The 25888-nt window shown below is 42.5% G+C and overlaps 1 protein-coding gene and 1 long non-coding RNA gene across 3 annotated transcripts in view; one reads left to right on the top strand and one right to left on the bottom strand.

Annotated features, from left to right (window-relative positions):
* Window positions 1-4028: 4028 nt before the first annotated feature.
* Window positions 4029-25888, top strand: part of galnt9 (polypeptide N-acetylgalactosaminyltransferase 9) — a 55427-nt gene continuing 33567 nt past the window's right edge. The window contains exons 1-3 of one of the 2 annotated variants that reach the window (XM_037483013.2): window positions 4029-5104; window positions 13477-13657; window positions 21399-21565. In XM_037483013.2, the coding sequence (XP_037338910.1) occupies window positions 4864-5104; window positions 13477-13657; window positions 21399-21565 (589 nt within the window). In that variant the 5' untranslated portion in view covers window positions 4029-4863. Of the gene's footprint in view, window positions 5105-13476; window positions 13658-21398; window positions 21566-23227; window positions 23399-25888 lie in introns of those variants that run through there. The other variant, XM_037483014.2, reaches the window with a different exon arrangement.
* On the bottom strand, window positions 14683-17721 carry LOC134129073 (uncharacterized). The gene is made up of 3 exons (XR_009956265.1): window positions 17604-17721; window positions 16794-16916; window positions 14683-14982 (listed from the first exon to the last, which is right to left on the bottom strand). It is a non-coding gene; the product is annotated as an uncharacterized LOC134129073 (long non-coding RNA).

Below are 25888 nucleotides of genomic sequence, written 5' to 3'. Positions count from 1 at the left end.
TTCCACTCCGATTTTTATCCTTTGATCAATGCGCCCAACAACCACTTTGTTATTTTCAAAGTGAGCACCAGCTGAAGTAATGGAAGCCATCTATGTGGCCACAATTATGTTTCAGCAGCACTTTTCTAGTCCTTTGACCACTCAAAGCGCTTCAACACTTCATGTCACCATTCACACATTGGTGAAAGGAGCTACCATACACAATGCCACCTGCCCATCAGTTACTAACATTCACACACTGTAGCTACAGGAGCAATGTTGGGGTTAAGTGTCTTGCCCAAGTTATCAGGGCCTGGGATCGAACTGCCAACCCCCTGATACTCCGTGTACAAAAATGAAATATATTGGGTTTGATACATATTTTAAGATCACGGTATGCAAGACTGATGTACAGTATCTTTAGCTTTCATCAAATGATTCAATTTTTCTCTTTAAATGGACTCCTGTCAGTAATTGTAATTGTCTTTTTATCTATGTGTGCCACACTTTTCATGCAAACACTGGGTTGCATGCGCTTGCAAGTAGGCTTGTTTGCGTGTGCGTGTTTTTCTTTACTGGTTAGCGACTAGCTCTGTGACTGCTGCTCCAAGCCTGTGATTGGAGCCTCGGATTAGATGTTGGCTGCTGCTTATGTTTGGCCACAAATGGACAGTGAAAGGTAATGAATTAGTGGCTTTCTGTCTGCAACTTTCAGTTTAAGTATCCTTAGCTCAACCATGACAGTTAGTTGTGTTAATAAAGCATAAATGATCAAAGCTTAACAATGTCTATTGTCATCATATACAGTTGTGGTCAAAAGTTTACATTTTTACACTTGTAAAGAACACAATGTCATGGCTCTCTTGAGTTTCCTGTTATTTCTACAAGTCTGATTTTTATGAATTATTTAGCGGGCATTACACCTTTTGGGTATTCTGTTTCATTATAGTTAATATATTCAAAGAAATCTGACATGGTGGTTCAGTCTGCATGCTCTCTGTACTAATCAACACTGGTTGCAACTGTATTTTCATTAAGAATGAAGCAGCATGATTTTTTCATTTACATTTGTTTTTTGAAATTACAGACAGGACCTCAAACATGTTGAATAATTCCTGAAAGATTAAGGTGTTCCTTGTCTCCAGAGCCGCAATATGGTATGAGCGTCCAACGAGAGTACATAACTGAGCTGAGGATTTGCTTTAAATCACAGCTGATTCTGCTTTAAAGAGTTTAGCATTGACTGTATATAAATCCAAACAGTTACATCAACGCACTGTAATGCATCAATTAAATTAGTCAACGTATGGAGCTCCATGTATTTATTTTTAATATGTGTGTGTGTGTTGTTCTTTTGCATTTTAATAACATTTCTGTTCTATTTTTTAAAACGCTAAATAGCTCCTTTCTTCCTCATTGCATCTGTTGTCGCAAGAAGAAAATGAAAACTAAACTGGAGGAAAGTTCATGAGGCATGAAATATCAATCAATCTGCAAACGAGTAGAAGGTGTCAGCAGAATAATGGCTTTTGATTTTTAAAAAGTCCATTGCTGGTGTACACAGGGGTTTAAGACAATAATCTTGCCGGCATAATGACTAATATGGATAGTCCATTTATCTTTGATTACATTTTTTGATGCAGGGATTCATTCCCTTGACTCGTTGTTTCATTAGACTTTTGTAATTACCTGCACTGATTCGCCCATCAAGCATCGGTACACTGGCAAGATGTAATTGCTTCTGCCATAAATCAAGAAACATTTGAGTGCGACCCGAGAGCTCCTTCCCCATTTATACAAACACATCGCAAGCAGGCTTATGTCCATATTGACAAATGAAATCCTAAATATTCCTTACATTTCCTATGTGAACAGCTCGAGGGTTTTATGTGGTTCTTACACTGATAAATCCTGCCTTTGTTTTGTTGTTGTCTACGGAAGCAAAGCCGCTTCTGTCTTTGTCTCATTAACGCCAAGGTTTGCCTTGTCCCCACTTGAGAAAAGCACTTTTCATTTGTTATTAGGTTGCCACTGAGTGATGCATTATGTTTACAGCCACAGTGGTTTGCCAAGGTCAAGGAGCACATTGTGTGTTGAGGAGGCCGTCGCTCTGATAGAAATTCAGCTGTGTGCAGTGTTGTTTCAACTATGTTGTAAAAAAAAAATATATATATATATGAAAACATCTGCCTGTATCTTGACCAATCCGGGGGTTATTATTTAAACTCAGTTAAGGCATTAGGCAAATCAACTGTTCACCCAGCAGCCCAGTGGGGAGAATTGGCTGAAGGTGGAATGTGAATGAGCTAAGTTAAGGCAGACAGAACTGGGGCTTAGCTGTTGGCCTGCGGGTCAAAGTGATAATGGATGAACTTAGCTCCGGCAGTAGAGCAGACAGCACTGCATTAGTGACCACCGAGTGTCTTGCAGTGGGTCCCTTTTTCTAAAAGCGACACAGCAAGTTTGCATGTCAGCCGGATGGGGACAAACATGAATAATTGGCTGAGCTACGTCAGCACCGGTGTTCCTAATGAAACCGATTTGTCAGTTTCTTTTTACAATGCTCACAGTGACCTTGATGCAGCTTGCAGTGAATAATATTGTTTGTGTTTAAATCCAAATGTTATGCATACGAGATGAGATGTGTGAATACAGATGGTGGAAACAACTCATTGTCTGAGGAAAAAGCACCTAGCGTATTTCTGCAGAAAATGCGCAGTACAAAGGTAGGACACACTTTTATAATTACATTTCTGAAAAGAACAATGCAACTTTAAGTTAACACTATCCTGAAAAAGTTACTTTTAAAAATACCACAAGATCTTACTTTCATTCCAATCTGTTTACACATACAAAAGTAAAAGATTTATTCGCTTACAATGGCAAGGGCACACGAGTTAAATACACTACCAAAACACAAGAGCTGATGGAAATGTGTTTTGAACTCTCATTGTGCGTCTGAATGTTTTCCTGCAGTGCATGTCGATGATCTGTTGACATCTGGCTTCCCTTCCTTAATAGCATCTTGTCTGAAAGCGTCCACGCTGCCAGGCCATGCAGGACTCTACCCAACAGCAGCTTCTGCTGACGAGAATGCCCTCTGCACTAAAACCCCTGTGCAGTGTACTATACGGGGCCCAATAAAGCACTTAGTACCATGTTTGGCGTCTCTACTCCACACTGCCTTTATTTATTACATCCATGGATATATATTTAGTTCATGTTTTAAGGCTGCACAAATTAATATTTATACATTGACAAAAGATTCAAAGGCTATGTGCAACACGACATATATAAGCCAACAGAGAACGATTCCCTGCAGTTTCTCAGCCCTGCAGAGATGCTTGGCCTTAAAAGTCATTGATTATCCCGTGAACATATTGGAGTACTTTGTTACAGAAGAGTCTGTCATTATTTTACTAAAGCCTTGGCGGGGACCAAAAAAGCTTTTAAAAAGAGTGACCTACATTCATCAGATCCCCGCAAGATGTGCAGAACAACATTTGTACTCTTTGACATCCTCTGATGAAGTTCTGTAATCTGCGAGAGCTGCCGTCTGGTTTTTGCCTATTACATGTCAGTGTTTGACTAATGAAGTAAAAGCTCACAATCTGACAAAATCTCATTGTATGTAGTTTACTTGGCGAGAAGCTTTGTAGTGGATATATAACAGTATTTTTTTTGTAGTGGCTCCTGTTTGAATCTGCGTGGCTGCCTCAATGCGTTCGTCAGTTCTAATTTCTCAGGTCTAATGGAGGTACAACCCGTGCATGTGATTAGTGAAATGATAATTACACTCCTGAGGTTGACCATGCATACACGGCCAGCTGCATTACGCGCACACTGGACCCTATAAACAACTTAAGCTGCTCCTGCTGCATCGGAGGTGAGGCAGAAACTTTACGGATCAAGTAACAAAGAATCTGTTAACACATCTTAACATTTTCACAGTTCACCAACTGATACGGGGGGGAGGGGGGCAGGGTCGCTCCACCGAGTGCAAGTATGTGAGCTGCCTCCACAGTCGTGCGGTTTATTCCATCCTGCCGGTGAATATTCATGACTGAGCCTCTAAATGTCAGGACACGGGGAGGCGGGGAGGAGCCCGGCTGCAGCTCTCCCACCCGCGTGTGAGGGCAAATCTGCTCTCAAGTCACCCTGCTCCGCCGACAAGGGAAACAACGATGGACTGACCGAGCAAAAAAACACAGAGCCGAGCGAGAGAGAGAGAGAGAGAGAGAGAGAGAGAGAGAGAGAGAGAGAGAGAGAGAGAGAGAGAGAGAGAGAGAGGGAGCGAGAGAGACGCCGCCTTGTTTTTGAAGCATGCACATATTCTTTGGACATAAGCTCCTCGGGTTGAAATTTACACAGCGGGACGGATCAGGTGACCACACCGCCGGAAAAGCGAGTTGGGGGCGGGGGGATCCCACAGACGAGCCGGAGGATGCTGCGAGGAGAGCGGTCATGGCGATGCTGTAAGATGGACAGAAAGATGTTTTTCAACCCCCGCGGTCTGCTCTGAAGGATGAACGCTCTCCTCCCGGCGTTTTTTTTTTCTAGCTTGTAATATGTAGCTCGACCGTCCGCAGGAGCGCGCGTGCAGCTGTTTCCTCGGTTAAAGAAGACCGTACATTTAAAAAAAAACAACAACAACAAAAGGAGTAGAAAAACAACCTCGCTCACCACCCGGAGTCAAGCGCCGTGGCCGCCTGCGGCGACCTTCCCCGCCGCTGTCCGTGGTGCTGAACCGCAGGCTCCTCGGGTCTCCACGAGTTGACCTTCTCCGCAGCGAGTCCTCCTCCTTGCAACACGGTGGGAAAGCAGAGCCCCCGCACATGGACAGCTGCTGGGCTTGACTGAGTCAGCCGGACGACACTCTCTTTGATGGCTGTGGCACGCAAAATCAAAACTTTGCTGACCGTCAACATTTTAGTGTTTGTGGGGATCATCCTGTTCTCGGTCTACTGCAGGATCCAAGACCGGTCCGAGGAGCTCATCCAGATAGGGCGTATGTCTGACCAGAGGCTGCGAGCCAGGACCGGCAAAGTTTCCAACTTGGTGGACAGGCAGTCTATTCTCCAGCGGCTGGAGAGGCTGGAGGACGTGGTGTACAACCAGTTAAACGGTAGGATAAGGCTCGACCATGTTAATATCAAATGACGTACCGGTCAGGAAGTCATCATCATGATGTAGCAAATAAAGCCAATCACTTTATGAACTGTGACCATAGGCAGACCGGGTGCATTGCAGAGCACCTTATTATGGTTCGTTTGGTTCAGAATACAAAAAGTGCACTCTGTGCTGCATGCTGTGGGGTTTGTTTGTACCGTAGACCTGAAGCATGACTCATGCATATTTTTCTGTCAGCCTGCGTACTTCTGTCTTTTAAAGACTGTGAATAAGCTTTACATATCTTCCATATGAAAAAAATGGTCAAACTGTATACAATGAAGCCCTGGCTCAGCTTGTTAGCAGGGAAGAATGGCGATGTTTTACAGCGCCGTGCTTGGTGTATGAGCTTGTATTGCGTGGATAGACTTTACTAGGCTGTTAAAGGAACGATAACTCATAATTGACTTGTTGTAAACTTCACATAAACTTAAGTAGATGGTTGTAGTTCTGTGTAGTTTCCCACACTGTGGGAGTCAGTGACACAGCAGCTGCTCAATTTTTTGGGACGCACTGAAACAAAACAGATTTAACAAGCTGTAGAAATTTTGAAGGAGAGCACAAGGTAATGGCTCCATAACGGAATGACGGACCTGTATTTCATTACATGGCCATTAGTCTGAGGGGCAGGTCTGGTTGCCTCAGCAGAACAGCAACATTTAAAATCGGGTTACATATGATATGTGTATTACCTGTATTCCCCTGTGGGAAATCCACACTATCACAACTGATGTCAAGGCATTATTCCAACATGTATGAAAGGCTGACGTGGATACAGTACACAAGATATTCCAAATCTATAATTGAATACATTTAACGACAAATGTTTGCTTGCTCTCGAATTCATTATATAATGAGTTTAAGTCACACTAAAGCATCACATTCCATTGCGTTAAAGAACATTCACTCAATTACCGTTTTCACATACATGTTTGTCAAATGTAAAGCCTTTATAACATTTTTTAAACAATGTCAACAAAACGATTATTCGCATCGTAATGAAAATAAAAACGTTTTCTTTTTGTGTATATTGTGAAGTCTACGGTGCTCACTTGAAAAACGTTGAGGCTAAGTGGGATCGTTAAATACTTCTCCTTCCACTACTCTGACGACATCTGTCAGTGTCTGTATAGTGATCGTCGGATCCAGTAGTAATGACCTACCGATTGCTTCATTTTTTTCCTTCAACCTATCCGCTTGACGGTGATGACGGGCATGTTATGAGCTGGTTACTATTAAAGCAGAAACATTTTGCCCCAAAGGTGAATGAGGAGGGATCTGCCTGTTACTCCTCCTCAGAATGGTCTTACTGATTTATAAATAATCGCTAGGCTCTTTCCATTCCCCAGCTGTTCTCCTCATGTCCGAGGGCTGTAGTACAGCTCGAGCTAAAGGGAGAGCTGTGAAGGATGGGGTGTCTTCAGTTGTATTGATTGCTTCTCACCAGTAGAGGGCGCAGACATTTGAATACCCTTTTAATTGCACTCTAGCCCTGCACATGCTGTAAAAACCCTGAATTCAAACACATACGGAAAGTAAATATTTGTACGACTGGTTGAATGTTTGAATAATCCAGAAATAGTGCTCCGACAGTCCTTTTGACAGTTTGCTCATCAGTCGTTAGCTTTCCCAGCATGTCACAGCCCCGGCGCGGTGCGGCTGCAAAACTGTTTCTGCATGATTTTGTTATTACGCCCGAGCGTCGGCAGTTATTTGACGGCCACTCTGTCACTGTCAGTTATACTCGGCATCTGGCCATCCAGCCAGCAGGCACTGCCTCTCTAAGAGTAGAATGTATCCTCTCAGTCACTTAGAGACAAGGCATCCCCCACATCATCTCACCGTAGGACAGAAAGCAACCGTCTGTTTTTGCAAAAACCCTTAAAGGAAAAAGCAAAACACATTTAGGCTACTTACTAAAGTTCCATATGTGATTACACATTGGAGTCATCTAAGCTGAAAAAGCACATTATCTTCCTCTATTGCTTGATGTTTTTTGTCACTTGTTTTATGCTCTAGAACATTATAACAGCTTCTACATTTTTTTTTAATTGGCTCAATTTGTGGCAGCGTTGAGTCAAAGGAGGCCAGGAGACGCTTTGTTGGTTTTTCACTAACGAGAGTAGCATTTGATTCTGGGCAGAAGTGAGGAACAACCAACAACCTCAGTGCACAGCTGGCACAGTTACCTGCCTGAATAAAAAGTATCTAATCTAAAATGAATTCAATGCAGTCTGCAATAATTCAATTAATTGTAAGTCAGGGTGTTACACTGGATTCAAAATTGAGCTTCACATTTCAATTAGCTGATCACTACTTCAAACAAACTAAAACCTACAATTTGCAAACATACTTGACACAGGCACACATCTTTTCCACACAAAGTCTGAGCCGGAAATGCGACGCCTTTGCAGGTATACGTCGTGTTTCTTTGACGTCCGCAATGTGTAGCCAGTGAGTGCACACAGGCTGGAAACAATCTCTGGCTGTCACCACCCCTCCATGATTTGTCTTGAGCTCTTTAATGGCATACTTAATCATATCCTCATATACCAGGTCACTGCCCCTTTTTCTAAGTCGTGCGCGGACCACAAATAGTATTCTGTGGCTGTTGGGAATAACTATGGTGAGGGAAGGGCTCGGCGCGCCGATAACTATTACCATGTCCAGCGGCGATATGGTGTAATTGCCCATTCCCTCTGTCGTTTATGGCCTAGCAGTGGTCTGCCACGGGAGCTACAGCAAGGCCCAATTAGATTTGAAGGACATAAACAGGTCGCAAAATTCCTGTTTTATAGCCGTGTGATGGAAGGTCAGGTGGACTACCAACAGGAAAACAATGGTCAAGATTTATCTGCAGCTCATTCTGCGCAGAAACAGAAGCACTGTTCTCCCGCGGTTGCCACCGTATTTGGATAATCAGACGAGGGGGGGTTTTAAGCTTGTTAACAAGCGTATTAGGGCCGAGTTTTGACCTTAAGTACTGCATTAAAAACCAACAGATATGTCCTCTCTGTTGCAGCTGAAGCCCTGTTATGCTGCCTGGCTTAAATTACTAAAAGATTAGCTGCAGCTACTTAAATTGGAAGGTGTGGAAATCCGACATAATGATTTGATAGTCAAGGGGGAATATTATGTGAGTCCACAGATCAATAAACCCTTCCCCCCTCTTCTATTGTCTTTGGTGTATCTGGCAGGTTGGAATAATAAGAGTGGTACATTTTAAAGGAATCTTTAATCATTTTTTTAAATAACGGAGGTAGATGAACACTCAAGTTTGATGACTGAAGTCATGTCAGCAAAAATGGTATCAAGTATAACTAATTGAGTTTACTAAAATTAGCTCATTCGGTTGATTGTAAACGTATCTTGAGTTGACCTCAAATGTTCATTTGCAAGACTGAAAAAACAGAGAAATAACATCAGTTACACATTTCCCCCCCACTCATGGCCTTAAGGTCGTACTGAGCGGATTACTCATATACAACCACCTAATATTCTTTTCATTTTCATCCTCTCTGTCAGTTGAAGCACAAATGCTCTAAAAAATAGGCTTCTTAAAAAATAAAAGAAATGAACTATATTCCTGTGAGCGAGTGAATTGCTTGAGCTCGGCTGTTGTCCCTCGCGCTCACGTTGCTTCCGGAGGCCGTTGCCGTAAGACAAGCATGTCGCTCACAGTGCTGATGGGATGGCAGCCTCACGGGCTCAGCTGCGGCACCAGATATGCTTCTTATCTAAAATGCCCAATTATAACAAAGAAAATAACGCTGTTTATATGCTAAGCCCGTTAGAGCAGAGAACTTGATGAGAAATGAGAAATGTCACTCTCTACCTCTCGTGATGCTCTGACCGTATCTGATTGATAAACATCGCGGGGATGCCCATGCGCTGCTGCTGTGCGATGCGTAATGGAGCCGGTTGCGGTGATTCGCGGTGAAGCTTGATGAATGTAAATATATTCCATTAACGATATGTAGATGAGGCTGTGGTCGACAAAACAGTTTCAGAGTCCGATGAGAATCAATTATTTTCAATTCAATTCCTGAGGAATCGTGATAACGAATTCAGCCTCTAACTTCACAATCAGCCACAGATGACAATGGCAATTTCAGATGGCGTGAGCCTTCATCTCATTTACACTATCATGCCGTGATTACTTTACCAACCTTTAATAATGACGTCTGATGGAGGAGGGACTATTCCAGGTGAGATGATTGAGGATGCGATGGATCTCCGCTGCCCTTCTGAACAAAATACAACTGTCACGGTTTGGTCTCTCTTCCTGTTTTATTTTGTAGTGGTCATGTCTCTTGTGTTCCTGGGTAGCTTCACTTCCTGCCTTGTCCTGTGATTGTCTGATTGATTCCACCTGTGTCCAATCACCTGCACCCCCCTTGTGTATTTAAGCCCTGTGTGCCTGTTGTCCTTGGTCGTGTCATTGTCTATATGTCCCTCGTCGTTGGAGCACGTTTTGGTTGATCTGTTGGTGAATAAAGAGCACTTTGGATTAAAACCTCTGCGCCTGAGTCCTCCCTGTATCCTGCTCCAGCCACGAGTACGTGACAACAACACACACTGATGCGATGTGATGTCTTTTCCTCCTTCAAAATGATGGTGCTTCTTTTAACTGGATCCTGCTTCATCGCTATCGGTTTTCAGACTCGAGGTAATGGTAAAGAATGGCTTTGCATGGTGTTACCATTTGGTTCTGTGTTGATGGATAAAGCTCGACTGACGTTGCACATTTGTTATTTACACCTCACGATATAATACTTCAGCCTGGCCAGCCAACTTTGCACCACTTGACAGCGTAGAAAATTATGATGAACTGCAATAATGAAGAAGTACGTGCAAATGGCGAGCCCCTTTTCTCAGTAGCTTATTTGTTTTTACAGAGAAATAATAATCTTCTTGGCCTTCTCCCGTTGAGTGCACACCCAGATTTAATTTTCATGAGATTAATTGAAGTACATGTTTTAAATACGATAATGTTTGTGAACATCTTAACATAAACACATGAATAGCAGAAAAAATAAATGAACAAAGAAATCAAAAACAGAAGACAATATATTAACTTATTAGTATTTTGTGTGAACTTAACATGAACGGAGAGCAGCTTTATATTTTTTGTTCTTTCTCCGTCATGCGAGCTCTCACAGGGATAACCACCCATTGTTTAGATATGAATTAGGGGTAGAGTGCCACCAATTTTAAAATCAGAGTTATCTCCCTGACATGCCTGTTGATGTTGTGGGCGGCAGCGCTACAGGATTAATTCACTTCTTCTCCGAGCTCTCAATATGTCATAGATTTTAAGCCTCTCCAGATCGAGTTATTTTGCTCTTCTTGAAGAGGTCACAAAATGCTCCACCGTCGCCTGCCCATCAATATTTAGAACCTCCACTTTGGACAAGCAGAAATCCACTCTGGCTCTTACATCATTCATTAAAAATCATCTTTGAATCCAAGGCCGTGTCTTTTAAAGGCCAAATCAGCTGTGTGATCCATAGCTATTGTGGGATTCACATATTAAGTCTGGGGGATTTTGAGAAACCAACATAGAGACAGATGAATACTCAAACAATGAGTCCAAATTGTCGCCTGACAATGCGAGGAACCACATCGTTCTTTTGTAAATGCCTCCTCGTGGGACGATGAAAGCACTAAGGGGCTCACATTGTGAAGAGTGAATCAAAGAATACTTGACGGAAAGGACATTGCGATTTCGAAGCTGTGCAGTCACAAGTGGACAGCCAGCGGACGGGCGCCACATCCCCTTTCAGGGTCCGCCTCGCCGCCTCCAAACACAAAATGGCCGCCGGCGCAAAGCCTCCAGCTCCCAGAAGGCCTCGCCACCCACACAGGTGTGGGTTAGATCACTTAATCGAGCCAAGACTTAAGGGCTACAGGAGCGAGCGGGGGAGAAGGAAAGGGTTCTGAGAGGGGTGCAGACCGAGAAGCCAGAGCCCACGGCGAGTGAGCTGAGCTGAGCTGAGCTGGTCTGGTCTGGACTGGGGAGCAGCATGAAGGAAAGTGTGAAGGAAGGGGAAAGAAGACCAGCTAGTCGGTGAAGCAAGGACCCTGAAGAAGTTGATTTTGTGTGTACTGTTGTGTGGAATTAATGTGCTTTGTGTTAGTTTTGGGCTCATGTTGGTTCGAGGGGAAATAAAACCAGACTTTTTGTGAACTATTGATTTTTGATTTTTGCACTACATTGAGCTGTGTAGGCCTTTGTCATCCTTTTTGGGCCAGAACTTGCCAGAAACAGCCCACTGCTTGCTGCTTGTTTTTTTATAAAGTACTTTGCACGTCTACATACATTTTTAACTCCTGCAGTCGCCTTGGGAATAAAGCTCTTAATCCGCAGTGATTCACTGTGCCCACTGAAATACATGGTGCAATTTGTCCTTTTTTTAAAGAAAGCTTCTATTTTTGTTTTTTTTGGCAACCCATTTTAGGAAATGAATGTTGCAGAGTAAAAAAATAAATAAAAGCACAACTTTATGCATTCAATTTATTACTCTGCTTTCTTCCAAACAAATGTGACAACATAAAAAGAATAAGACATGAATGGTAAATCTGCCAGTAATCGGAGGCAGAGTAATATGAAATACCTTCAATTACCAGCCAGGCCTCATCAAAACAGGTCAGCAGCTACATAACAGAATCCTTAAGTTTGCAGTAAAACCACATGGCGAACAGTTGCCGCAGTGCTGTACTGTTCCAAATACAAACCTCCCAACATTCATTTGCCTTTCAAATTATGTTCATGTGTTACAGTCGATCAGATTTTCAGGGATCCCATCTAATAAGGGAATTTCCTTTTTAATGTTGCAGAGGTTTAATGTTGCAAGGTTGTGGATGTAAAATGATGCGGGGACCAGATAAGCCGAGCTGGCAGGCATTGTCCTCCTCCTCCCGGGGACTCGCGCGTGGACGGAGAGGCCCTCGAGAATCGAGTCTTCAGCTCTGGGGTTATTGTGTGACGTGGGCCCTCCGCCGCCAGTCCAGTCGGACGCTCTGGGACTTGAACCCCACCCGTACTTGTCAAAATGCTACCACTTTGGCTGGTGCAGGACGTGCTGAGTCCCAGTCGTGGGAGAAGCCAGTTTGCGATCATTCAGCCCAGATTACAAATCTTCAACAGCACCCAAGGATTTGAGGCCATCCAATTTCGGGTGATTACGCCGCGGTTCCTGGAGGGTTGAAAGCGAGAGCTGAGCTCTTCATTGGTATGCACTGTTTACTCACGGTCTGTGTGTCCTTCTGTTGATATGGAGAACAGATGCGGCTCGATTCTTCTGTGGAGGCCACACTGGAAGATCGGCTCACATAACAATTATCCTGCAGTTTCATGGAATTTAAAATAGTCCAGCCTTTCAAGGAGCTGGTGGAACCAATGTGTCAGAAAAAGAAAACATCCAGTAAATAAACCCACTGAAGAAAAAGGGGGAGGAAGTTCCTGCATCGTTGGAAGAGGTTCTTTCTTTCAAAGATCACCCAAGACTTGACACACATTTCTCTCCTTCTCGGTTTGAAAATCTTACTGTCAAGGTATCAAAGCGACATTCCGTTAAATTAGTAATGGGTCATTTTAATGAGAGCAGAGAGGTATTTTAAGTCTGACACATTAAATCATGTGCTGAATTTAGTTAAATTTGATCAAAGAAAGCTAACATTATGGGGATGGCTAAGGACTGGCCCCAATTCACCATTAACGCACACAGATACTGGTTGCGATTTTTTTGTGGGACAAAGACCTGCATGGCAAAAAGCGCTGTTTGCGTTACTTCACAATTGCAATTTTTCAACACATTTTTTATGCTTTAATGATTATCCATATGGAGCCATTAGTGGCTCAAGTCAAACCTAAGGGCCTTGTGTTGGACTTATGGTTCTGTAGAGCTGATTCAGTTAATAACATTTACCGCATCATGACTTTAACATACGACTTTGCTTCTTTTTCTGTGGCTTGAAATACTTAAAATAACAAGAACCTAAGCAGCAGGAATATTTCACTTTTTAATTAGGCATTAAAGTTACAGAAACACATAATTTCTTCCCCCGCTGCCCACAGCTGTGCACTATGAATTCTCTCCCGTGTGTTTTCAGGGCAGCTCTCTCCTTGACAGACAACGACGCCCTATTGACAGGTCCTGCTGGGCCTCGGAGCGGCCGCGCACACTGCTAGAACATGTCAATCATCAATCCCCTTTGCGCGGTCCGCCTTCGCACCTCCCTCTGTTCTGCGTGTGTTCCTGCCTCCGCCATCGTCACCCGGGCACCTGAATGACTTGTCTCTCTGTTGTGTCGTTACCTCGGCAGGTTTGGCGAAGCCCATGGGACTCGTTGAAGGACCCGGGGGCCTCGGCCAAGGCGGAGCCGCTGCCACTTTGGGCGAGGACAGTCTTGACGCGGAAGGGAAGTACGAGGAGTACGGCTACAACGCTCAGCTCAGTGACCGCATCTCCCTGGACAGGAGCATCCCAGACTACAGGCCCAAAAAGTACATCCACCTCCCCTCTTCCTCATTTTCCGTCGTGTACATTCTCTTTTTAACTGTAGCTCTACACCCGTTGTTCCTCTTTCCTGATTTTCTTGAAGCTATAAGGCAAGGTCAAAGGTGCATGGCATGCTCGTGCTATTTTATATGCTTTTATAGCATGTGTGAGTAAGTGAGACTTACTTTGTGCGTTTAATGCACCCTCAAGGGATGTCAGGGGCTGACAGGTTAATGGATCGCTTGAGACCGTAGCAACATGGCACCCGGGGATATGGAAAGCCGCGTTTGCTCCTAAACCACAAAGGCTTTATGTTAAAGAACGCTGTTGGTGGCTTTCTTCTTCTTTTTAGTGTTATTTTTGGCTTTCAATATCCACCGCAATGCATTTCTCCAATTCTTATATATTATTCAAGACTAACTGCCGAAACAGTGGACCGAGTTCCTACTGTATTATTTCATGTTTCTTTATTGAACAGAAACATGCAAACAATATCATGTACGTTTTTTACCTCCATGGGAGACATTGCTGGTTTATGAAATTATTTCCTGGGTGCCACAGTTTCATTTCTGTTGACATTCCAGAAGAATGAATTTATTTGGTTTGTGGTAAACAAAAAAAAACAAAAATTCAAACAACTGCAGTTCTGTTGTTTGCCGTTCATTTCATAATAGTCGGCATTGGTTTTGTTGCCAGGTGACGTTACTATTTTATTTACTGGCTGAAGTTGATAGGGACTCCTGCAGTGTTGTCTATTCACTCCTCAGATATTGTTACTCTGCGCCTCCTCATCAGGGAGATTTTTCTGGGATTGCTACGACCTATAGGTATTTGGTCTGCTAATGTGATAGCACATGCTCCAGTGCTGTCAATTTTCCCACCATAGCTAATGTTATGCTTTATACAAAATTTACATTTCAATTTCTGTTATTTCTCCAGTCACAACCATTTTTAACAGCGACACACACATGAAAGACCTCTATATTGTGGAAATACAGTAAATGCAAAGTCAATTATGTTAAAGGGATTTATGAATCACAGGGGCAGGGTACTGCTTCAAAGGTAGAAATGAAAGGAAGGTAAATTGAATGAGGTGGAATAACAAGCTCTACAGCATTTTTTTTACAGCATCTTTATTTTTTAGAACAGTTCTGCAGAGGGGGTTTCTTGACTTAAAATCAGCCCACATGAATGACTCTATGACAGTGTGTCTCCCAACTGCAGACGCCATCCTTAGTTCCTGTTTGATACCTTTCTTGTCGCCTGACTCCATTTAATCCCTTCTGTCAATGCAGCACGGTGAGTTTAGCCACAGAGCCTCTTCAGGCTTCTGCAATGGGGAGTTACACAATAGAAAATGACTTTCATCATGTCTAAACCACAAGGACATTGGGAAGATGAAGGTTATAGTTGAAAAACTGTCGTGATATTGCAATACAAGGATTTGGAAATGATTTATCTATTTTACAAAAAAGACAGAGTGGACACAAAGCAGGCGCCTAAAGGGTCCTATTCCATCCTTTTCCATTTTATATGATGACGGAACTACAGCTGTGATACTCTGAGTGCTGCAGGATATGGATTGGCAAGTGTGTGTGTGTGTGTGTGTGTGTGTGTGTGTGTGTGTGTGTGTGTGTGTGGTGGGGGTGAGGGGGGGTAATCAGGGCTGCCAGTTGCTTTCATATCACACTGTGTCAAAGAACAATGGCGACAGGGGGACACACTGGGCGGAAATCTGACGGCCAGGAGAGGTTTCTGAGGGCTTTAGCGGGGATAACAATTCATTTCATCCATGCCGCTTTGTTCCCTGCTCTTTTCACGCCCAGGAAAATTAGACTAGAAGGGAAAGGGGAGGAGGGGCGAGCTTAAAGGAGACTGCTAATTAATTAAGACAGCTAAAAGGGCCTCTGGAATGGAGTGTTTTTTAGGAAATTCTTTTTTCTTCAGCAAGACAAAAGGGGAGTGAGTGTGTTTCCGGTTAAATAGACTGTGTGTGGATTCAGTGCTTGTTTTACAGGTTGTGAATTCCTTCTGCATTTCTTGATTTGTACTTCTGTGTCCAGAATATGTTTTGTACTCATTTAAACAACAACATAGTTTTGTCAAAACAAGGTAAAGCGTCAGTCCATGACAGCTAACCAATATATACACTCTACGATAAAGACTCGGTACATTTGTTGTGAGGCGGAAATCAATACAGTGCAATGTGCAAACACAGTTTTCTTTTGCGCTTTCTGGTTACATCACCAAAGCCGTACTTTAAAAAGAAACATCAAAGAGCTGCAAGTGAAAGAAAATTGATTCATGTGCAGGAAGACCAATACTGTTATATGCCAGCATTGTTGTGGCACCGGTGAGGCGTCTTCACACCTACAGCAACCTGTTTGGTTCAGTTTGAAGCAGTTCTCTGCAGTAACTGTTTCAGGTTTCTAATTCTGCTTCTTCAGAGGAGCAACCAGTCACCTCCTGTGTGATGGGCTTTTAATTGAACAGGAGTCATTAAGCCCACGGATTTTGATGACTACAGGGAAGCAAAGTATATCGCCATGTCACATAACTGAAAGAGCCACACATTGTTAAGTCTCCTGAAAGTCTCTTTTCAGACTCTCGGACAAAAAGAAAACTGTAATCCTCTTTCACGGCCCGCCGGCCTGTATTTCTCTGTTCTGCCCTTCACATCTGCATGTGACATTTTTAACTGAGATACCAAGAATTTTAAGTAGGCTCTGTATTATTGTGACTCTGTGACTGCCAATCATTGTCCTTGGGAGGCTTTTGTGTGATAACATCTCACCGTGTAGAGAAAAATAAAAAAAAAAGCCCCGCAAGCTAGAATAATTACTGATGCCCACAAAACAAACAAAAAGTCAAATGTGACTTTTGTCACTCATAAATAGAAAAAGGCTATTTAGGGCATTCAACCTGCTTTTTACCCTGCAGTTTTCCTCCTTCAAGGGAGTTAACATTCAATTGCTTTGAATCACACCTGTATCTCTACCGTCGCCGAAAACATTGTGTTCACATTTTTTTTCAAAATAGTTAAACCCCAAACTATATGAACCACCAAGGACCTTGTGTCTTGTGTTTGTCAGCCTGTGGGAGGGTGATAACTATAGAGGGAGGCAGAAGAAACCGGCTTACCTCATCTCTTTAGTGTCTGATACTGCAGCACGGGGATCGTAAGGTCTCCATGGTGCACGAGCTCCTGCAGCAGATTGTTGCTCTCTCCAGCGCCACAGTTTATCTCCTGGATGAGGCTCGGGGCTTGGAGGGGAGTGTGCGGGGGGAGGGTGGTGGTGTTGAGAAATGACAAGGCAAACGATTATCTTTCTGTGAGGAGTGCTCGTGGATTGGAAAGTTGCTTTAGTGTTGCCTGCATCGCGCGGGTTACAGGAGGTTAATGTGAAATTTCACAGCAAATAAGAGCTGCCTGTGGGGAAAAAGTCGGAGGGAGCGCTCGTCCCCTCAGCTGCTGGGAGGGGGGGAGCGGGATGTGTGATTGGAATACATCTTAATCTGGCACTCTGTTTCTGTCAAAGCTTGTTCCGGGTCAAATTATGAGCGCTGGCCAGTGAGTTCAGTTCCATTATAAACAGATGAATCGATCGCTCATCTTGTTACGGCCCTACAAGGCTTCCCCGCTACTGCAGACAAGTACAAATTTAAGCCTGAGCGAAGCCTTAAATTGGATCCTGTAACTAGGGCAATGGAACCTACAATTCCATTTTACGATCTCAACACTCAAATCCCTTCTCACCACATTTCTACTTAAAACGATGAGGCTGTGTTGCCCCCCCCTCTGACATTACTGTGTTAAAATTCATTAAAAGCAGCCTCTCCAGCAGTTGTATGATAGAAAAGGGGTGAACATAAGTCACTTTGTCTTGCACCGTGGCCATGTTGTGGTTGTATAAAGGAGTGCCACGGTGCAAAAAATAAATAAAATCTCACCTCAAACTCACTGCCAGATTTGTCTTTGTATTTATAGACTTGGCAGGGCTGATTGAGAGCGGCAATAGAGAAAGCTGTGAAAAGGAACAAAGGAGTTGCTGAGGGAGAGCATAAATGCACAGGCAAGAACTGAACATGATACAGTGGAGGAGTTATCAATCAAAACTCTTGTGCACTTACTCTTACGAATCTAGCGAGAGAGCGGGGCTTAATGCATAGGTAGACGTACGCGACGTGCATCCATCATAAACACTCCCTGTGGTTTAGTTTTCCTTTTATTACCTCTGCTGTCAAATGCATGTGGGCTGTTGTAATGGAAGCGATTGATAACATTGCATGGAAATAAACTTAACCAGTCCAGATCAGTGAACCTTAGCCTATGCGCAGTAGATTATCATTAATATGCATGAATTAATGCCAGTATTAAGCTAAGTAGTCACATAAGACAATAACAAGGATCCAGATGTTGCAGAGCTTCTCAAGCTCCTGTACGTTATTTCAACCAATGCAATTCAACAAGTTGGGTCAACACTTGCCAAACTATAAACGTTTGCAGGATGTCAAAGTAACTAAGACAACTAAGACAACAAACAAGTGATAAAACAAATTAGACTTTGACTACTCATCAAAGGATGACAAACACAACTAAAACAACTAACAATCATGATGATCAATTAAATGTGCAAATGACTAACTGTACGCTGAGAAGTAAATCTACCATTTAACTACTTTTTTTACTTTTACCCCAAATCCTTCAAGTTATTTGGGAAAAGAAAACAAGAAACGCAGTATGCCACTCTCTGAAATATACAGTATACTTGGCCTGTGAAAGTTTTCATCATTATTTGTCGTCCATTTATAGTTAAAGATCAGAAATTAATCCAACAAACACAAATTTGAATGCACAAAAAGCAGAATAATGCAGAATAATGCAGAATAATTTACAATGGAAGTTGATATGAGAAGTCTACATTACCCATGATGTCTAAGATATGTGTGCAAAGTAAACCTGTAAAGCCAAAAAGAAAACTAAGTAATTAAGTAAATAGGAAGGTATTTTAGGATAACATCCAAAGCCTTTACTAACTTCTCAAGTAAATATATTACCATCTGTTGTATCGTTCTACATAATTGCTAGTTGCTCTCCTGACAAATCTCATTGTTGAAAGGTGCGAACTTGCTAACACCGAGCACACACACACACACACAAACTAGCGGCTTCCAATGGGCAGAGAGAAGAGGGATCACGCTGGCGTCCATCTGCTGTGTGGCCGTCCCCCTGCGGCCTGACCCCATGGATGCTGCTGACTCAGCCTGACGTCGCAGTTCACCGGTGTATCAGTGGGCCGAGCACCAGTAGAGCTCAGATGGCTCGCAGCGAGGGTGGAAGAGCAGGGAATGTTCAAGGTAGCAGAGTTTGACATTGATACCAACACTAGTTTGATGTCTAAAAACACGGCCACACCGGTAACGTGTAGAGAAAGAGGTGGTCTTAATTTGATTACTGTACTCGCTTATCTATAAATCTTCATTTGTGATCCAGGATGATGAGATCATTATTTTCAAATAATGTCAAGAGCAAAATTTCAAAAGTAATTCATTCGTTGCCTGTATGACATCTACTAATCTGAAACAGCATGTGCACTGAAAGTCAATATACTGTCTCGTTAATATTTTGGTGTACAGTATATAACTGGCTAATTCAATTTGTAAGCTTAATAAGTTTTACTGAAACTAAAGCAAAGACATAGATTTAGTTGATGCTTTAGTTGATTCATGTCAATTTGATTAATTTGACTAAGGAGCAATATTACATTCATTACAGCCAACATCTCTTGTAAATAATTCAACCACGACAATTACTATAGCCACCTCATTATCCCTACATGAGGCAGCACTGCTGAATAAGATACTTGAAACGATGGAGAAACAGAGGCACAAGCGTATAAAATGCGTTTGTCAGCTGCTGCGTTTGGAGCCTAATTTTTGCAAGATTCACAAGATGTTCGCAGCGTGTGTGTGAGTGGGTTCACAGTTGCCATAGGAATCGGCCAAGTGTTCCCGTCCAGTCGACCCTGTTATTGCTGACTTCAAAGCCACAGCACGCTTGTAAGAAAATTCTGTATTTTTCCGGAGGTGACAGACATGAGATTATCAAGTAGAGTAGCAGGCTTGTTGTTGCAAGAGGGAGACGCAGACAGTGGGAATGCTGCAGACGTTTCTTTGTGTAAGTGCTCACAGACGTAGGAAATACGTTATCGTGGTGGGTGGTGAGAGAACTAACGGGTTATGAGATGGAAGACCTTTAAAAGCATACTTGTTACCCAGTCTATGCATTTTAGGTTTTGGTCGTATTTGGGCTCATGCTTACATGTTACATAGAGAAATTCACCTTTCTATATACACACATTATACAGGTTTGTCTGTGTCAATAGAGGCATCTGATTGCCTCCCAAAGCAGAGGATGAACCCAGTTTAGCTGTCAGAAGTCGGTTGCATTTACAACTCAGACAGGATTTTGCCTCTTGACGTGACCATTAGTAATGCAAGATGATGCAGTATATCCCTGACATTGCCAAAGTCACACTTCATTTTTTTATTTATGCTTGTATATCATCATTAGGACAATTAGCAGGTCAAGGGGAGGAAGTGTTGGTCTGTCCCCCTAAGGTTGAATTGTAAACACTTTAGTGATCTTCTTGCCTTCGTACGTACGTCATTATAAAAAGGTCAATACCTCAACACCATCCGACACAGCTGTACTTTGTGGTCAGTGCAAAGGGTAGAATGCTTAAATGTTTGACTAAAATGGTGAATATGTCAAACATAATGTGCACATTGTGAGAGTTCTTAGCATGCCAAAGATTTGGGGTCTCAATAGGAGAACTCCAGTGAGCATATTCAGGGTTTCTCAAAAGCAAGATGAGAGTAGACAGCTCTGCTGTAGCATTAGTAGCAGATAGTATTGAGAGTGCAGGTCTGGGACTTGCAGCTCCGCCATCAAATGGATGTTGAGCTTCAAATTCTATTTTAGAAGAGCGATATATTTTACCCTGTTGGTTTGGTTTACTGAGAAAAAAAGTCATCCAAGGTACGTCCCTTTTTGTTTTGGGACATAAATATTTCATTTCATTTTTAAAAGATAAAAGCTTGTCGAACTCCAACCAGTAGGAGGATGAGGCTGATTTCTTAACACATACTACATTTTTGTAGGTGTGTAGGGGAACAAAAGGTGGAACTAATCACATTAATTATGTCTGCATCCCATTTACTGCAGGTGTTCCGTCTCCAGGGCCTTGATACTGCACATGCTCACTGGCACGCCCACATGGAACAAAGCCTCAGTTAATTATAGCCATGATTTATTTCTGCTATGACAAGTCGAAATATCTGCTTTGAGAGAGATGTGTCTATTTGGTGTCTTTGAGGGTTATGGACAGGAGGTGGCTCCTGCAGTCCCTGAAGAGGTACTAGAGGACCATGATGGCATTCACAGGGGCCATAAAAGTCTTTTTAAGGAGGCTTCAGCGATATTTTTCAGCTGCTCCAAAGTATCCCAGCAAGGGTGTGAATATCTTGATTCCCATTTTCTTTTACACATTGGCTGTTCCAAAGCATAACCTTTTTAATGCATAATTATCTCTATAAATTATTGCTCTATGGGTCTTGTCCGGAGAAAATATTGATACTCAGAAACACATGCACACAAAGATGTATATATTTATAGTCAATGATATGCAAACAAGGTGCAGGTGGTTTTAGCTCTGGCTCATGTTCTTAACTGTATCTCAACAGGTGTAAGCAGTTAATGTACCCAGAGGACCTTCCTCAGATCTCCGTGGTCTTCATCTTTGTGAACGAGGCGCTGTCTGTGATCCTGCGCTCCGTCCACAGTGTTGTCAACCACACACCAGCACATGTACTCAAGGAGATCATCCTGGTGGACGACAACAGTGACAGTGGTAAGTGTTGCAAAGATTTCTACTCGATACGAGTTTAAAATAATTAAAGAGGACATTATTGAATAATACTTGCAAGCAGGAGACACATTAACACACGTACATAGTCATGGATCAAGGCTGCTCATTGGTCTCCATCGTCGGACCGGGAATATATAGTCGGAAGATAAATCTTCTGGGCAAAGACTAAGTGCTGCTAGCCGACCTCAAATGTAGTCAATCATCTTTGGCACCACAAGAATATAAACATTGACGCACAAACATCTTGCTATGATTTGACCCAGAACACAATGTGCCTCTGTGTGAAAGACTTTCTGTGGTTCTGTTGTTGAAGTAATGACCACCTGACTAAGGTGGAATGTTATTGCAGTTTTTGCAGCATAAGAAATTTGTCAGCTCTATTATTTTGATGAGTCCAGTCATAGGATAACCATTTAAAAAATGACTTGACAAAAATCCTTCTAATCTCTTCAGGACATGAAATCATAATCGGCAATGATATCTTGTCAGTTGTCTGGTGTCATCCAATATCTTTCTAATCATTTCCTTTTTGCATCACATTTGAATGTTCCTCATTTACAAAGTGTTTCCTCTTAGACCTGAAATCATGAAAGCTGTAGGACCTAGTTTGTCATCGTCTAAAGCTGTCTGTTTGCTTATTCAGTTGAGACAGTCGCCCTATTCATCATGTCTTGTCGAACCTGGTGGAACGCAAAACTTGAGGCGTCGTACACAACTGAGTTAGCGTGATGTTTTTGGACTCCTGCCAGTGCAGTCAGTCTTCTAATGCTAGGTGTGTGTGTATCCGATACGGTTTTCCGTGTCTTTGGTTTTGTGAGTTACAGTTGACGAGAGAGAGAGACCCTGAGGGTGGACTCCTGCACACCAAGTTTTAAAATAACCTAAAAAAAAGAGGAAAAGCATGTTTTTTTTTGTGTCGTCCTTTGCTAAACTGCGGCTGCATCCTACTGTCTCCATGGCGATGTGGGCAAATGCTTCAGCTGCCTCCACACACCGTGACGCCCACAGCAGCTGACGATGCTCGGCTCCACATCCCAAAAGCTTTTCCGTTCGGGAGACGGAGGGACAATGAACTAGATTCCAGACGACACTTGGCCCTCCTTCACTTGGCACAGACTAACAGGCCTGCCTCCCTCAGGCTGCCAGCGGAAAAGGGCGCATGAATAACATACTGAAAGAAGGCCGAGCAGGAGTCAGCACTGGCACATCTCCGCTCCCCGCTGAGGTTCTAACTGCCTACAATTAAACAGGCAGCCGTTAAAAGTCAACAATAAAAATGGAAGTCGACCCCCTCCTCTCATTATGACATTTGGCCCAATAATTCTGAGACTTGCAAAGGATCTGCCTACAGTACTGTTTTTTTTTGAAGGACAACCCTATTTTCACTATAAAAACTGCAACATTTTCCGATGGTGTTTAAATGTATAACGTTTCCCCTCTGCTTTCTACCATGAAACGTTAATGCATGTTAAAGAAACCGCACTTAAACTCTCAGAATAGGAAGGACTCTGGAGTAAATCCATGATAATGGTGGTTATTATTCAGGCTGTCAACAAACGTTAATCTATGCGATTAATGTGGCCAAGATTAAGGCAACAATTTTTTTTAACGTAGTTAAGGTACGTTTGTTTACTTCCGGTTTTCCTATGTGAGCGGGAGTAAACCGGAAGTTGAACGCCGTAACAAAACGGCCGCTAACTGCAGTCAGTTACCTCAAGATGGAGAGAGCGCTTTGCATTAATTATAGTAAAACAGGAGGCGCGACATACAGCGGAGGACTGTGCGGAGGAATTACTCCACGTGTCAAAACAGAAGGTGGGTGAGTGGCAAACGGACCACTTAAGGCACTGCTATGCTAAACTCGGCGCTAGGCTAAGCTAGCTGCCAGGCTACTTCCATCTCCACATCTAACGTTACCCTCCGCGGTCCCTTAAAGACGTAGTTTGAAAACATCCTGTCTAAATGTGGGGAGATTGTTGACAATTCATACACAGTCTTTAAATTATGGAAAGTTGAGAGCAAAGTGCACGATGACAGGAGGAATGGTTGCTAGTTCCACATGTTCCACCCTGTGGAATTTTTACTCCAAGATGATCAAATGTGTGTAGATTTGTGTTTTAAATAACATTAAAAATTAAACAACTGTGTCTAAAATACTCGTTTCCTAAAGTGATTACTCATTACTTTTAAGATTTAGTCTTTAGAAGAAATATAGTCATTGAAAACAAAATTGTAACAACAGCAACAACATTCATTAATTGCCATTAATCGAGATGAATGAATTTCAAAATGTGTGATTAATCAGTTAATTTTTTACAATCTGACAGCCCTAGTTATTATGGTTTTGGTTAGTCGGCATAAACTGTAGAATAAACACCTATAATGAATATATTTAGGAAGAAAGTAAATGGCAACAAGAAAAGATTAAATGCGTTATGATGTATCAATTAGTAGCTAAACATTCTAAATGTACTTCATGGTAAACAACAGAAGGTATTTTTTCTGAGAATAAATTGTCATATCTAATTTTGGCTGTCCTATACATTTGTTGAAAAATTGTTTTTTTTTACATTATGTAAAACAAGAACATTTAATTTTGTATGTAAGTTTTTCCTGATTTTAGATTGATTTGACAAGTAATAGATCTTTGTTAGCAAATGACATGACTGCCTGCTATTTAAACCACAAAGTCGCCAACTCATTCCCACTAATTAATCCCTAGAGAGTCACCTAATTTGCCAGAGTAACACCTCAGGCATAAAAAAACTCATCAGAGCTGTTGGAATAAAGTTGTATCCAGTCAGTTAAAGAACAAAGTCAAAACTGCCAAAGTACAGGCACTGTCCAAAACAGCAGCGAGCAAAAAAAAAAGAGCCAAACTCATGACCTCTGCAGCTTGTCTACTACCCTTTCCTTCAAAGCATTGCAGACTGACGCCTAGCGTTACTGTGCTGTGTGTGTGGTTCACCGACCTCACGTTGTATTAGTGCAAGGTGTTGATGGTTTCAGTGTCCACATGCCTCTTTAACACAAGGTCAACTTGGGGTCACTGCCTGTAAAACCGACACATCCGTCAGCAGCTCTTACTTTATGTTTACCAACAGTGATGATAATTAACGCAGAAGTGTGAGCTGTTTCTTGGAAGCCGCTGTGACATTAGACAATGAATATGCAGGCTGGTGTGCTTGACCTTTTCTGGATGGCTCCGTCTGTCCCCTCTCATTTAAACAAGGAGGTAAGTTGAGGTACAGCCACACTCGCTCCTCGGCATAACAAATTAGGCACCGGAAGTGTGTTTGCCTTGTGGCTGAAAGGTTTATTCACAGCTCTGATCTAAGCTAAACTCTCATTCGAAGTGATGATCTTTGTAACAGGCAGGACAACTCCAATTCCTGTGTGTTAGCCATTGTGGTGACATAACAGCAATGAAAGGCTTTTCCATTGATTCACTTTTGGATAGCATATATTTGAACATTTTAAAAACATCACAATATCCATGAATCCACCGTTGGAAGAGTATCGTCCTCGGTCTCTCTGTGTTGGCAGAGATCAGAGCTTTGAAAACAAACAAAGAAAGTCAACGGATGTCTGCTCTGAGGCTGATCTTACAGGAACGGAAACAGAAAATCCTGTGGCTTATTTTGAATACAGGAGTATCTGTATTTAGTGAGCACAAAAGAGGCGGTATGTGGAAGGATATCATTCAGGCTTTGGAGCTTGAAAGTCAAAGGCTTTGCCTCAGTTTAAATGATCAAAAGACAGTTCAATAACTCTCTTCCATCCTTAACGCAACGACTTTCACAATCTCCCAATTTCCCAAAGGAATCCATGGTGTTCCTTGTGCGGTCCACAATCCATTAATTTGAAACAGTATGATGGATAGTTAGTTATCCCTAGCTATTTTTCAATGCTACTCTTTTAAAATGTATTCCCTGCTCCATAACTCTCCTCCCATGGACGCAGTCCAATGTTTTATTTGCTCAGATCTGGGGGACGCCCATAACTTTTCTCCCTCCCTGCAAAGCCTGGTAATTATTACACTCTTAATAGCTTTTATCATATTGTAGCTGCAGAACAGGACAATGACGAAGGAGACCCAAGGCACAAGTTAAAAATATTCACCAGTGCAAACGGAACCAAACTGTACAGTTCCTAGGACCCTCAAAGAGGAGCAATGCAGCTTCTAACAGTGACTGATGCATATGGGAATGCAGAGGATCCTCATTATTCCTAATGAGCTCACCTGACATTTGTACAGCAAGCTCATTTGTACCCACTGCTCTGAGAGGCTTTGTAGCAAAGGTG

The sequence above is a fragment of the Pungitius pungitius genome, chromosome 5 (assembly GCF_949316345.1).
Source record: "Pungitius pungitius chromosome 5, fPunPun2.1, whole genome shotgun sequence".
Classification (NCBI taxonomy): domain Eukaryota; kingdom Metazoa; phylum Chordata; class Actinopteri; order Perciformes; family Gasterosteidae; genus Pungitius; species Pungitius pungitius.
The sequence above is the reverse complement of the archived record's forward strand: the minus strand, read 5'-3'. Positions and strand labels throughout refer to the sequence as shown.